Genomic DNA, 14,337 nt, shown 5'->3' with positions numbered 1-14,337 from the left:
GACACTAGCTATGTGACCCTGGGCAAGTCATTTAACCTCTCGACCTCAGTTTCCTCATCTGTAAAATGGCAATTTTCATGAGGATCAAGTGAAATAATATCTAAAGCATTTTTCAAACCTTTAAGTGCTATGTAAAAGTTAGCTATTTTAATTTTACTTTTATCTTTCCTACCCAGAGAACCATTCCATATAATAAAGAATAAGGGAGGGGGAGCATTTCAGCAAAACTAACCAGCAAATTAACCAAATTTGACATACGTAGTGCTCAGCACCCATATTCTCTCACTTCTTCAATGAAGGGAAAAGGTACATTTTCTCATCACTTCTTTGGAATAAGCATGGTAGTTATAATTACACAGTATTGAGCTTTGTTTTGTTATGTGTTTTTTTTCCTTTTATGTTGCTTGCCATCGTATATGTTGTTTTCCTGGTTTACTTTCCTCTGCCTCACTTCCTATTTTCTGTCTCTTTCATATTCATAATTTCTTAAATTGCAGTGGTATTCCATTATATTGTTATTTGAGGATACTACTAATAAAACGATTAATGCACATTTAAGACAGCTTGTGACTAAGTGATGAAAAAATGCAGGTACTTGTGGATTTGAGGAGAGGGAGATTGATGTAGGCAGGAATTGTCAAACTAAGTCTCATTGGGTAGTTTAGTGCTTTGGAGGAGGGAAAGGGCGTAGTTCCAAATGACTTTCCAGGATGGCTTTAGTACATTAGTTTTCCTGTTTTCCCCCAAATTCAAATCTGATAAGTATAAGGTAGAACCTCAGTGTTACTTGAATTCACTTGTCTCTAATTATTAATGATTTGGAGCATTCTTCCCATTATTATGCTCCCTCTTAACCCTTTCCTTTTCCTGTCTCTCCTTATTTTTTTCTGTTGAATTTGATATATTTCTGCACCAGAATTCCTTGTTGTTTTCAGCCCTCCTTTATCCATTAGGGAAGAGTGAGATTCATTTCATGCTTCCCTGCCTTTTCCTTCATGTTTATATATTCTTTTCACGTATACCCTTATTGTGAAAATAGCAAGTTCTGTTCTAGATTGGTGTGTTTCTTTTACTTTCTTTCCCCTTGGCAAACTTTCAGAATAGCTCCAGTCCACCCTCCGGTCCTCTTTTTTAAATTTTATTTTGTTGATTTTGTTTTTTATTCTATACACGCTTAGACCACATCAAAGTTCAATTGCTCAAATAAATTTACCCTTCTAGACAACTCTTATGTTGGCATTTCAAAGTAACTGCTCAGCTCTAGGCTTCTTCTCAGAAATGCTTGAAAGTTCTATATTCCATTTGAGACTCATTTTCTCCCTGTAGAATTATTCTTAGCTTTTCAGAGTCAGTTATTCTTCATTTTACGCCTATATATTTCTCTTTTTGGAATGGAGACAACAACGAGATGATGAAGTGGACGGAGTGCAGGACTTCGAATTGGGTAGGGGTGTTCAAATCCTGCCTTTCTCAGGCACTAGCTGTGTGACCACAGGCAAGTCCTTTAACCTCTATCTCAGTTTCCTCATTTCTAAAATGAGGATCATAATAGCATGTGCTTGCAGGATTGTTATGATTGGTTAAATGAGGTGATATTTGTGAAGGGCTTTGTAAACTTTAATGATATATAAAGCTAGCAATTATTGTATTCCAAGATTTCTTCTTTATAGTAGAAGCTCTGCCTGGTCTTGTTTGATTCTGACTTTGTTTCTTGGTATTTGAACTCTTCTGGCTGCTTTGTTTTTTCTTTGAAGTGGAAGCTGCTTTAGATTTTGGCTGTGATATTCCTGGAATTATTCCTTTTGAGGTTTCTTCTAGGAGGTGATTGGTAGATTCTTTCAAGCTTCTTTGCCCACTGGTTCTAATAAATCCAGGCAATTTTCATTTGTGACTGTTGAAATATAGTGTCCATGCTTTTCAAGAAGTGTTTTTGAGGAATTCTAGTGATTCTTTCTTTGATCTGTTTTCTAGACTTGTTTTTATATAATATCTTATATTTTCTTCTATTTTTTAATCTTTTGATTTTGTTTCAGCTTTACTTGCTATTTCATGAAGTCATTGACTTTTCTCTGTTCCATTCTAATTTTTAGTGAATCTATTTCTTGGATAAATTAATTCTCTCTAATTGTTTCCTCCAGAGGTTGGTCTCCACTTGGGTCACCCATGTTTCTGTGCTGATCTCTCTATCTCCTGAAAGTCTTTGAGGTACCGAGTTTTGGATTTTCAGTTCTGCCCTCTATAGTGTCTCAGAACACACAACTAAGAACCTTGGACTCCCAGGCCTAAGTTGTCCCAGTCCAGGTTTTGTGTCTGAGTTCCATGCTGTGAATTTCTCACCACCTTGTGGTTTTCTCTGGGAAAGTGTTGGCTTTTGCTGCCTAGGGAAGTCTGTCCTTCTGCCTATCTGTCTAGCCCCCACCTTGATTCCATATATCTCTGTGTGTGCTTGTGTGTATGTATGTATGCATGGGGGGGGAGAGAGAGAGAGAGAATTCAGTTTACAGAGATCAATCTATAAAGATAGGTAGGTAGATAACCTTGAAGGTTACTGTAGTCTGACTTATTCTTTGGCAGGCCTGGAGGCTTTCCACTTGTTTGCCCAGGATTGTATTGACTTAAAAGTGGTCCCTTTTCGTTTTTCCTTTTGGCCTTTAAGTCTACTTTTTGGTGTGTTCTTGTGTGGAAGAAATCACTTTTGTTTCCTGTTGGATTCTTGGGTTTTATTTGGTGTAGTGTTGTTGTGAGAGCTGGACTGCCTGTCTCTGTTCAAGCATCTAGGCCAAAGATATTCTTGTTACTTTTTAAGCAGTGTTTTATTTTGATGCTTAAAAAACAAAACAGCAGTCCTGCCATTTTCCATTAATACCACATAACTTTCAAAAAGGTTGAAGGAATTCACAGCTCCACCATTAATGAGTAACCTGCCTCTTTTGTCATAGCAGAAGTAGCGTTGAATATTATGTGATTAAATTAGACAAAATATATGGCATTTTGCAAACCTTAAAGCATTATGTAAATGTTAACTATTTTATCTCATTATTATGCATGCTAATTTGATGGGCATAAAGTGGCATCTCAGTGGTTTATAGTTTTAATTTGCCTTCAGTGATTACATGGTTTTTCTTGTTTGGAACACTTTTTCATGTGGTTATTGATAATTAGTGTTTCTTTCCATAACTTTATATCATATTATATCTTGAAATAATTGGAGTCAAGATTGGGAAGGGAAGGAAAGCCAAGCAAGAACAAGTCTGATAAACTGGGAAAGTAAGGAGGGATTTAAAGATCAACCAAATTCTTGAGACTTTGACACAATGGGAAAGATGGAAGACGCTGAAGTAGAGCGATTTTTGTTAGTGAATTTAAATTAAATTAATTTATTAATTAATAAATTGATTGAGATACATCATGGGAGTGGAGATTTATGGCTTGGGGGAAGTCACTAGAGTCACCAAGAATGTTGGGGATTGAGCTCTGGGTATTAATATTAAACAAGAAGGAAAAGTAGCCTCAAGGTTAACAGATAACAACATAGAATAGGAGTTCTTAGAAATCTGTTTTTGGGGGACTCCTTTGGAAGTCTGGTAAAAAGTATGGACTCCTAAGAATGTTTTAAAATGTGTAAAATATATAGGATTGCAAAGGAAACTAATTATGTTGAAATACAGTTACAAAAACATGTATTAGAAAAAGCAGCAAGTTCATGGGTCTCAAGTTTAAGAACACCCAGTAGAAAATTGGGACAGGTGGATATAATTGGATGTTATGAACTTTGAAAGAGGAGGTGGGGAAGAGGAGAATGAAGTGTTCTGTGAGTGGCAGTGAAAAATAAGGAACATGTTAATTTTCCGTCCTGGTCCTGTAGATTCGGTAGAAACTTCCAAGGAAAGCCAGATTTCAGTTGCTGAAAGAAGACTCCAAAGATAATGGGGAGATTTTTTGTTTTGATAACATAGACTGAATTTCATTGTGAATGGTGGTTGAAGGTAACTGGGGAAAAGGAATTTCACACAGCTTGATGCTCCTGAATCACAAGAATTAGAGATGAAAGAGGTTGGGATTTTTTAGATACAGTTTTGGTGGTCTTGGCAGGCAGGGAAAGTACAGCTATGCAGAAGATCATAGGTTAGATCTACTTCAAACTTTCAGATTTCCAAATTAGAACATTGTTATGGTGGAGCCTGTTTTGGAGTGTGAAAGGAGTGAGGTAGCAGAAGCTTATGGTGACTGGGAGAATAGGAGGAGGAAAGCCTCCAGCCTCTCTTTCTCCTGGTGAAGGGAATTACATCTATACTGGACAGGGCCAAAGCTTAAGGATTTTTGGAGGGTCTTTCCCCTGCAAATTGACTTAGGAAACTTCAAGATCAGTCAAATGGCAAGCTTTGTTTTGGGGGGAAAAGTTATGCCTTGTGGTATTGTGAAACTCGAATAGAAATGGGGGTCACCTGACAGTAATGAGGATTCCTATGAACTGCACACTGACTTGGTTTTAAGACATAATATCATGTATGTCTTATTGCATTTTAATTTATTTTATTAAATATTTGTCAGTTATGTTTTAACCTGGTTCTGGCCACACTCACGAGTGTTGTACACTGTTTGACATCTGGTGTGAAAGGTATTTTAACATAATGAATTATCACATAATCTGATTCTACATTTGAACAAATTCTGGTATATTTAAGCTATAATTTCCTTGACGGTACAAAGCAAGTTTTGTACTATAAATATTATTTAGTTCTTGCATCGTAAATCTAGTATGATTCACATAGGATTTAGTTGAAAGCAAAGTTTCTTGCTTGTATTTCTGGTGAACTGAGAAAAACAGGTATTAAACCAGAACATGGGGTAGACTAGAGAGTCCCATAAGCTAGTGCTTCTAACAATTCAAGAACTCGAGATATGCCTCAATCCTCACTGGGTTATTTTTAGTGTTTGTCGCTCCTGTCTGTTTCTATTCTAGGAATTCTTTGGAACCGTTTTTCAGGGTAGTTGAATTGAAGCCAACGTTGGGGCCAGTACCGAAGAAAGGAGGAGTGCTATAAGGATAAATGGTATTCCTGTAGTTCCACAATAGCGTACGAGGCTGGACTTTGATAGTGTTCTGCTTTACTCACAAAGCTCTATTTATTTTTTTAAAATGGTCACATAGAGTTCCTATCTTGTTGCAGGCTGGTCAAGGTCTTCATGTTCTGGGAAGTTGGTCAAAGTCAGTTTTGTATTCTTAATTCATTTGCCCTTGAATGATTTCCATAACTTAATGGTAATGTTCATGGCCTTAAAGGCATAAGTATTCTGATAACTTAACTTTTGGAGTTTTGAATTGTGCTTTTAGATTCTCTCTTTAAAAATTGTATGTAAAGTGAATATATACTGAAACATTTTCCTATTGGTATAACTCATGGTTTCAGAGATGTTTATTGGGAGCAGATTAGATTCCTAGTATGTAATAAACCTGATAGTACCTTTGCCCGATGGTCTACTTTTTAAATGATGCTCCATCTCTCAGAGCATAGGAGCAACATAATGGCTGTCAGATTGGAAGGGGAATTAAACTTGTTCTGCTCTGTTCCAGAGGTCAAAACTGGGAACATTGGTTGGAAGTTAAAGTATTTAGACTTAAGGTACAGAAAAGCTTCCTCGTAATTATAGCTACCTAAAAGTAGAATGGGCTGCCTCTGGACTTAGTGGGTTTCCACTCAAAGGCTAAATGATCATCTGTCATGTATGGTTTGGGGGGGGGGCAAGTCTTGATAAGGAGTAGGTTGAACTAATGACCTTTGAGAAACTTTCCAAGTTGATAATTCTGTGATTTCTGAACATTATTGTAATCACTTATTAACACATAGCTCTTTCATGTTAAAAAAGAATTACATTGAACAAAAATTTATTTTCCCTCCTATGACCCTTCTCCATTGGGGTAGGGGGGACCCTTGTAACAGCTATACAAAGTCAAGCAAAACATCTTCTAAATTTGACCAAATCAAAAATATATGGCTCATTCTGGACAATGAGTCCATCACTTCTTCCTTTTGTTTTTTTTGGAGGGGGAAGTTAGGGCATTTGGGGTTAAGTGACATGCCCAAGGTCACATGGCTACTTTTTTTGTAAAAGGATTTGAACTCAGATCCTCCTGACTCCAGGGCTGGTGCTCTATTCACTGAGCTGCCCAGCTGCCCTCATTACTTCTTTAACAAGAAATAAGGAGCATTGCTTCATTATTGGTCCTTTGAGATTGTGATTGGTCATTGCATTGATCAGAGTTCTTGAGTCAATGTTATTTGTCTTTAAAGTGTTGCCATGGTATAAATTGTTCTCTTACTTTTGCTTATTTCACTGAATTAGTTCATATGAGTCTTCTTAGAAACTATCTCTTCCATCTTTTTTTTTTTTTTTGCTTTTTGGAGGGTGGAAGGCTGGGTATTTGGGGTTAATTGACCTGCCCAAGGTCACACAATGAATAAGTGTCAAGTGTCTGAGGCTGGATTTGAACTCAGGTTCTCCTGACTCCAGGGCCAGTGCTCTATTCACTGTGCCACCTAGTCACCCCTCTGTCATTTCTTACAGTATCACAGTATTCCATTACATTCATTTACTATAATTTGTTCAGCCATACATGGTCTACTTGATGAACTACCCTCTTAGTAACCACCACAAAAAGCTGCTTTAAATATTTTTGGCATATGTGGGTCTTTCCCTCTTTCTTTGATCACTTTGGGGACATAGTTTTTTTTTTTTTTTTTTTTTTTTTTTTTGGTGCTGTCACTGGGTTGGGCATAGTTTCAAATTGCTTTCCAGAATCAGTTTTACTTTTAGGGGAAAATGGAATCAGATATCAAGCAATTAAAACGTATAAGGAATTTATTCAAGAAAGTAAGTTGCTAGAAAGGATTACAGAAAATAAAACAATTTTGATTATATAAAATTTAAAAGTTTTTGCACAAACAAATCTGATGCAGTTAAAATTAGAAAGGAAATAGGTAACTGGGAAAAAAAAAAAGTCCACACAGCAAGTTTCTCTGACAAAGGTCTTATATTGAAGATATATCTCTTAACCATATATAAAAATGCTCTAATCACTATTAATGAGACATGCTAATTACAACTGCCTGGTTTTCACACTTAGAACCCTCTCTTTCTTAATCTATCTGTATACTACTGCTGAATTAGTCTACTTAAAGCGAGACTGATCTACTTGCTTCCCTGCGCAGTTCAAATTTCCTTTGAATTAAGTTATTTGCCCCCCATAATCTGGCCCCCAACCTACTTTAGTTTTAGTTCATCCTACACAATTGCAGATATCCTACCCTTCAGGCAAGCTGTTCCCATACGTGCTTGGAGAATGTACACACACCTTCCTAAATTCTACGCTTTCCTTTTTAAAGACCCATCTAAAATTATCCTTTTTTGATGAACTATTTTGCCTTTTCTGAACAGCCATAATATTTTGTTTGTATTTTTAAAGTTCTGGCCACATTTTCCTTTATTTCGTAATTACTTGCACACTTCTTATCCCTATACTGTTTGAGAGTCTTTGTTATTTTTTAACTCTTGGTAGCAGGTGTTGTTTTATTCATCTTTGCACTTGCTCGTTTAGCCAAGCAGCTTTTACTTTTAAGTTGGAGTTGGCTTGGGTGAAATGCAATTCCATCAGTATGACTTGTATGTAGTTAGAATTTTTTTCCCTCTTCTGTGTTTTATTTTGACTTTTGTATATGTTAGAGCTAAAATATTGTTAAATTTTAAATAATCTGTTTTTTAGAAGGGTGTTAATTTTTCTTCACCTTTGGTGAAGTATACCACTTAATGTAGACGTTAAATACAAAACAGATTGGGGGGGAGATGAGGTAGGATATAAACTGGTATGTGACAGATTAAACATACCTAGTCAGCCTAGATTCTGGCCCTTCTTCCCATCTTGAAGTTTTTTTTTTTTTTTTGTAGTAAGGCTCCTAGTGGACAGGACTAGTTGCCCTAAAATTGGGCAGAAGGAAGGTGTATCCCCAGGGGCATGTATCATTAGGGGAAATGGCATTTGCTAGGTAAGATTTTATTTAATTGTCTAATTATGGATAGAGTGTTTATTCTGCCTATTCAGAGAAATGTTTGAACATTGAGAGAGGGCCTTTTTGGTAAGAACCTTAAATTATTAGAGCAAAACAGCTTATTCATTATAATTATGTTACATAATTATAAGAACAGGAGTTCCTAAAGTTTGTGAACTTTTTTCTTAATTTTGTATTTCAGTATAATTGGTTTTCTTTGTAATCCTAAGTATTTTCTTTTATGCATTTAAAAACAGTAAAAAAAATAGTAAAAAACAAAGTAAAAAAAGTATGCTTTGATCTGCATTCAGCGTTTTTCATCATAAGACCTTCAGAATTGTCTTAGAGCATTGTATTGCTGAGAATAGCTAAGTCATTCACAGTTGACAATTCTACAAAATGGCTGCATGTACACTCTTCTGGTTCTGCTCATTTTACTTTGTATCAATTCATGTGAGACTTTCCAGGTTTTTTTGAAAACATCCTAAATAATTAGTTACAATTAATAACCACTATGTAAAATATTTGAAAGCATTGGACTGCAAGTCAGGAAACATGGGTTCTTAGCTCATCTTTGCCACCAGTTAGCTGTGTGACCTAGGACAAGTCATCTAACTACTTAACTTCTTTTGTTTGATCATCTTTCATAGGAAAGGATAGTTCTAAGGTATTGTGAGTTTTCTTCCAAACCTAAAATTTTATATTCTCTATAATCAACACTTACCCAAAGAGGAATGCTGAAGGAGTAAAAGATGTCATTAAGGAATTGTATGATAGGAAGAGGGAAGATTAGTTAGTTATGCCATGAGAATTAAGGACAACAGGTGGATTCCTTGGTACTGCTGATATAAAGAGAAAAGTAATGAAGGTCTTTGGCAAATAAACGAATCAAACTGGTGAACAATGGGAGGACATGGACAAGAGTAGCCCTGGATGGCAGACAGGAATGGGTTATAATCCTGCGTTGTTGGTAAGAGCTTCCAAATTGATAAGAATACAGAACCATTTGAATATGACTTGTATGTTTTAACAAGGGCTCTGTTCATCTAGCCTACTTTGCCTTTCTTTGATTCTGCAGTTAAGTTGTGATGCAGAATTTATCCTCATGGTAACAGGTCCATGTTAGTTAGTGTATTTGAGTAACCTGCAAGTGGGACAGGAGGAAAATCCAGTTTGGTAAGGAATAGATAGATACCTTCCTGAAATACAAATACTTCAAATAATTAAAGTGCCATCGGTCTAATAATAGGAAATTCTGTGCATCTGTGAATTGTTTTTGCTTTTCTTTTTAACAATTTAGTATTTTATTTTTCCTCGATTACGTATAAAAATATTTTTTAACATTAATCTTTAATATTTTGAGTTCCAAATTTCTTCCTTCCACACTCCCCACCTCCCCCCTTTTGAGAAGCAAGCAATTTTAAGATACAGGTTATACATGTCTAGTCATACAAAACACATTTCCATATTAAGTTATATTATAAAAGAAACCATAGATATCCCTTCCCCCCAAAAAATTCAAGAAAAATAAAGTTTAAAAAGTAAGCTTTGATTTGTATTCAGACACCATCAGTTCTATCTCTGGGGGATGGATAGCCTTTTTCATCATGAGTCCTTCTGAGTTGTTTTGGATCATTGTATTGCTTGAGAATAGCTAAGTCATTCACAGCTGATAACTTACAGTATTGTGGTTACTGTGTACAGTGTTCTGGCTCTACTCATTTCACTTTGCATTAGTTTGTGCAAGTCTTTATAGGTTTTTCTGAGAGCATCCTGCTCATCATTTCTTAGAGCAGAGTAGTTTCCATCACAGTCATATACCACAACTTGTTCAACTATTCTATCTGTGAACTCTTGATTGTTTAAGAACTACATTGGAATTTCTTCTTCCTTTTAGACAGAAGAATAACTGCTAGGGGAAAATTCTAATGAAAAACGGGCAAAACATATGTGTGTGTGTGTGGTTTCTGGTAGATTTTTTTATTTGTATTTGAAAATCTAAAAGGACTGACGTTTTTTTTAATATTTTATCTTTTGGGGGGGGTGTAATTTGGCTTATTCAGATGCATACACTTGTTTTCTGTTGATAGTTAATCAGTTGTTTATAGAAAGACTAGCTACAAGTTTATGTCTGTGAGATTGAACATCTTTGCCTGCCTTATTTTAACATGTGTGAATTGAAGTCAGAAACTCGGCTTCTGAAACTCAAAGCTCTGTCCACTGTTTTCTCTCCATACTCTGCTACCTGTTTGCTAAAGCCTGCAAAGGCACAAACTCATCAGTAATTCTATTTCTGGACTAATATAACATAAAGGGTCTTGAGTAGTTGCTGTCTGTCTAAAATGGCTAAGTAACTTCTTAAGGGAGCCATAACAAAGAGCCTTCTTCTTATATTCATTGACCTTCTTGGTAAAATTTGTTTTTACCTTTCATGAAGGAGTGTACTGACATGGTTTGATAGTTTAAACTTAATTACTTTAGCCTCCTTTGCAAATTTATAATTTGTAAGTGGTTCCTTTGTATAGATGCCTTGGACGCTTTACAGTAAAGTAGAAGAAGTGAGGAAAAGTCCTGACTACATATCCATTATTGCTTTTGTGGAATCGGTTTCAGGGCAGTTGTCAAATGGATAGGAAAAAAGGTCTAGAAAAGTAGGTTCTTTGGTCTGAATGAAGCTGTGGAACGTAGGAACTGCCTATAATTTTATTTAATATTTGGGAAATCCCACTTGAGTGGGAGTTATGGTGAAAATATTCCTACACCACCAAGTGAAGTGAATAAATGAATATTCTACCAGCAAATGTTATTTATTGTTGGTTTAAAAAAGTGCAACTTTTAGAAAACAACTTTAGATATGTGTGTTTTTTTCCTTTCCCCTAGCAAAAAGTACTTTCTTGTGAAGGTCTTAGATTTTTCTGACAGTTGCCTTTTTCTCACATAAGGGAGCTTTCTTTATTCAGATGTGTCTGAAATGCTTTATTCTGTTTTTTTTCTTTTTTTTTTTTTACAGATTTTCTATTTTGTACATACGTTGTTTTGTATATACTGTATATGATGACTTCAGTGGGCAGTGAACGTTCCCGGGGCACTCGGGACAAAACTCAGATTCCAACCACACAGATGACCCAGCCACAGAAACAAGTAATACAGGTAAGTTTTCTTTTTCTTTAGTTGGAATAAAGTAATTTAAGCATAAATAGATAGTTACCTTTCTTTGCTAGGGAAGCTTTTTTTTAGGGGAAATTCAGTAGGAAGAGTCCTCAGAGCTTTGAGACACCATGGAGACGCTTTGCCAGGAGAAATCTGTATTCCTAGGCATACTTTTTGTATCTCGTGGCTGCTCTGCTGCTGTTTTTACATCACTTGGCTGTGGACCCAGGGACGATAAACTGTTACTTTTAGACCAAGCAAAACTTAGCAAGATGCATTTGGTACAAAACTCTGAAGGTTACAGTAAAGCCATTAGTTTGGACCAGCTGAGAAAATAGTTCTGATTAGTAGTTTTATTTGAAGGTTATTTTCCAAGGCAGTAGTACCATAACAAGTAATATTTTCCAGTCTAGATTTTTTTTTTAAAGCAATCGGGGTTAAGTAGCTTGCTCAAGGTTACAAGGCCAGTTATTTCTGGGTGTGGTACTGAGTATCTAAGCCCGGGATTCGATCCTCAGGTCATCCCGACACTGGAGCCACTGCTCTTACTCATGTGCTACCTGGCCGCCCCCAGTCTAGATTTGTTTTATTTGATAAGAATGGATTGTGATTAGTAACACATGTTTAATCTATTAAAGTCATCTGTTTATCATCTTAAATCAGTAAGCTTCCCCCAATTTTTTGTATATTGTTATTTTGCTTGACACATCTTTCTAAACAGTATTCAGGTAGCTAACAGGAGGCTAAATTTTTATTTGATTGAATGGAATCAATAGTAATACAATTATACTGTTTTCAAATGCCAAATATATATGATTTGTAGATTATAATACCACTGTGGCCCTTGTTAGGGGCAGCTAGGTGGCTCAGTGCTGGGCTTTGAATCAGGAAAACTAATCTTTCTGAGTAAAAATTTGACCTGAGTGAAAAATCGACACTTACCAGCTGTGTGACCCTGTGGAAGTCACTTAACTCTGCCTCAGTTTCTCTTCTCTAAAATGAACTGGGGAAGGAAATGGCAAATGACTTCTGCATCTGTCCAGAAAACCCCTAATGAGATCCAGAAGAGTCCTGACAAGATGCTAAGAAGGTGCTTTATTTTGCATTGTTAATGAGCAGTGACATTTTTTGTTTATTTTGTTTTTGGTTTTTTGCACCTTCAGAGTGCTAGTTTATATTATAAAAGATCATGGTGCATTGGAAGAAGTTACAGGTTCTGATCTTTTTGTTCTGTCATTTATTTATCTTTTTACCCTGGGGAAAATCATTTAACTCAGTGGGCTGTAATTTCATGTGTAAGGAGATTAGACTAATGACCTCTAAGGTCCATTTAAACTGTAAACCTGTGATTCTGTGGTTCTATAAAAGAAGTCCATAAGACTGACCTTTTTTCTTTAAAAAAAATGTTTTGACTGATGCCTTTTGTTTTTTATATCATTCATTTCAAGCCTCTCATGCTCTGTTGAACCTTACCTTGTGACAGAGAAAAACAAGCAAAAATCATATAACTGATCTGATAGCATGTGTTATATAATCTTCTCTTTTAGCAGTTCTTGTCCTCTGCTATTGGGGGGGGGGTTGTATAATTTCATTATCTGTTGTCTCTGTCCTCCCTTGGTTTATATATAATAGTTGGTGATCTCATCTTTATTTTTATTTCTTCAAGGCAAAGAACACTGAAAGTCACTTAATCTCCCTGGAGCCTTGGGTTCCTCACCTATGAAATTAAAATTAAGTCATTTGGACTAGATAGTATTTAAGTTTCTCTTTTTTTATATGACTCTTGTAATGTAGATATTTAGAATATATGTTTGACTCAGATTTTACCATCTGAAAGAGATATCCATGAATAACTCAGTATGATCATGGTTTCATCACTAAGGAATATATGAGTAGATAAAACAGTTAAAATATCAAAAGGGAAGGAAAATTCTGTAAATCCTGTACTATTTATTTATTGTCAGCTAAGGGATGACAAAATAATATTTTTATAACATTTTTTTCTTTTTTGTATTTTTAATGAATTTTTCTTGACTTGTTAATATCCTATTGAATTTTCTCTAGCCAAGATTTTAGAGAATACTAAAATCAATCTGGAATATTTTTCTATATAATTTGTGTATGTTTATTTAAAGTAAAAGTCCTGTTTTTAAGCTTTTCAGTATAAAATTTTTCTTTGGGGTTGTCAAATTTCTTGATTTTTTTTTTTTCTCTTTTCGGATTCACACAAAAGAGTTCTTCAGAGAAAAAATGTGCTGGGGTAGGGAAGGGAGAGATATTTAGGGACTCCAAAACTGACCTTGGTGAGCCATTCTGCAGTGGATTAGGGAACATGGATTTAGCATTAAAAAAATATGTCTGTCCTTGAGGTAAATAATTTAGGGTCTTTCATTTGAAAATGGTAGATCTTTTAGTTTTTTATATGAGGATATATAGCGTCATTTTACAGTATTTTGGGACTTTAAGTTTTTCATTTTAAGCTTGAAACCTGTATCAGTATTATAGTCAAAGTGCACTGCTTTTGTACCCTACTTTGGATAGGCATATTAAAAGCCATAAATTACAGATCTGTAGTCTAAATAGAACTTTTGTGACAATTTAATTACTAGATTTTACCTAGTATAAGCCAATGAATTAAGATTTATTGTGATAGAATTAATATGTTAAGTAGTAGCTTAGAATGTTTTGTTTTTATAGTAAGATTCCTGCTGTCATTGTTTTTCTTCATTTAATTTATTTATAAATCATTGCATAATTTCTAGAAATTTAATCCTCTCAATATTTCTTCCATTTGGGTATTTACCCCCTCAATTTCTCAGATGTATTAAGAGATTGTTATTTCAGAGCCTAGATAAAGATTCAGGGGTATAGTCTTCCAAGACCATTAGAGAATTCATCCTTTTGTGTACTTTGGGAACTTTAAGGAAGCTTCTTTTTTTTTATTTTTTTAAGCAATTGGGGTTAAGTAACTTGCTCAAGGTTACATGGCCAGTTATTTCTGGGTGTGGTGCTAAGTATCTGAGCCTGGATTTGATCCTCCAGGTTATCCCAACTCTGGGGCTGGTGCTCTTACTCGCTGAGCCACCTGGCCACCCCTAAGCAATTGGTGTTAAGCAACTTGCTCAGGGTTACACAGCCAGGT

The 14,337-nt window shown here is 35.5% G+C and overlaps 1 protein-coding gene across 15 annotated transcripts in view; it reads left to right on the top strand.

Moving 5' to 3' along the window:
* Window positions 1-14,337, top strand: part of UBAP2 (ubiquitin associated protein 2) — a 193,308-nt gene that overhangs the window by 82,100 nt on the left and 96,871 nt on the right. For 10 of the 15 annotated variants that reach the window (XM_069087968.1, XM_069087969.1, XM_069087961.1 and 7 more), the window contains exons 1-2: window positions 177-306; window positions 11,056-11,195. In XM_069087968.1, the coding sequence (XP_068944069.1) occupies window positions 294-306; window positions 11,056-11,195 (153 nt within the window). In that variant the 5' untranslated portion in view covers window positions 177-293. Of the gene's footprint in view, window positions 1-176; window positions 307-11,055; window positions 11,196-14,337 lie in introns of those variants that run through there. The other 5 variants (XM_069087965.1, XM_069087964.1, XM_069087963.1 and 2 more) reach the window with 2 other exon arrangements.

The sequence above is a fragment of the Petaurus breviceps genome, unplaced genomic scaffold (assembly GCF_028583685.1).
Source record: "Petaurus breviceps papuanus isolate PSGF00001 unplaced genomic scaffold, PetGlider_PUasm1.0 183, whole genome shotgun sequence".
NCBI lineage: Eukaryota > Metazoa > Chordata > Mammalia > Diprotodontia > Petauridae > Petaurus > Petaurus breviceps.
Note: the sequence above shows the minus strand (reverse complement) of the source record. Positions and strands in the feature narration are given on the sequence as shown.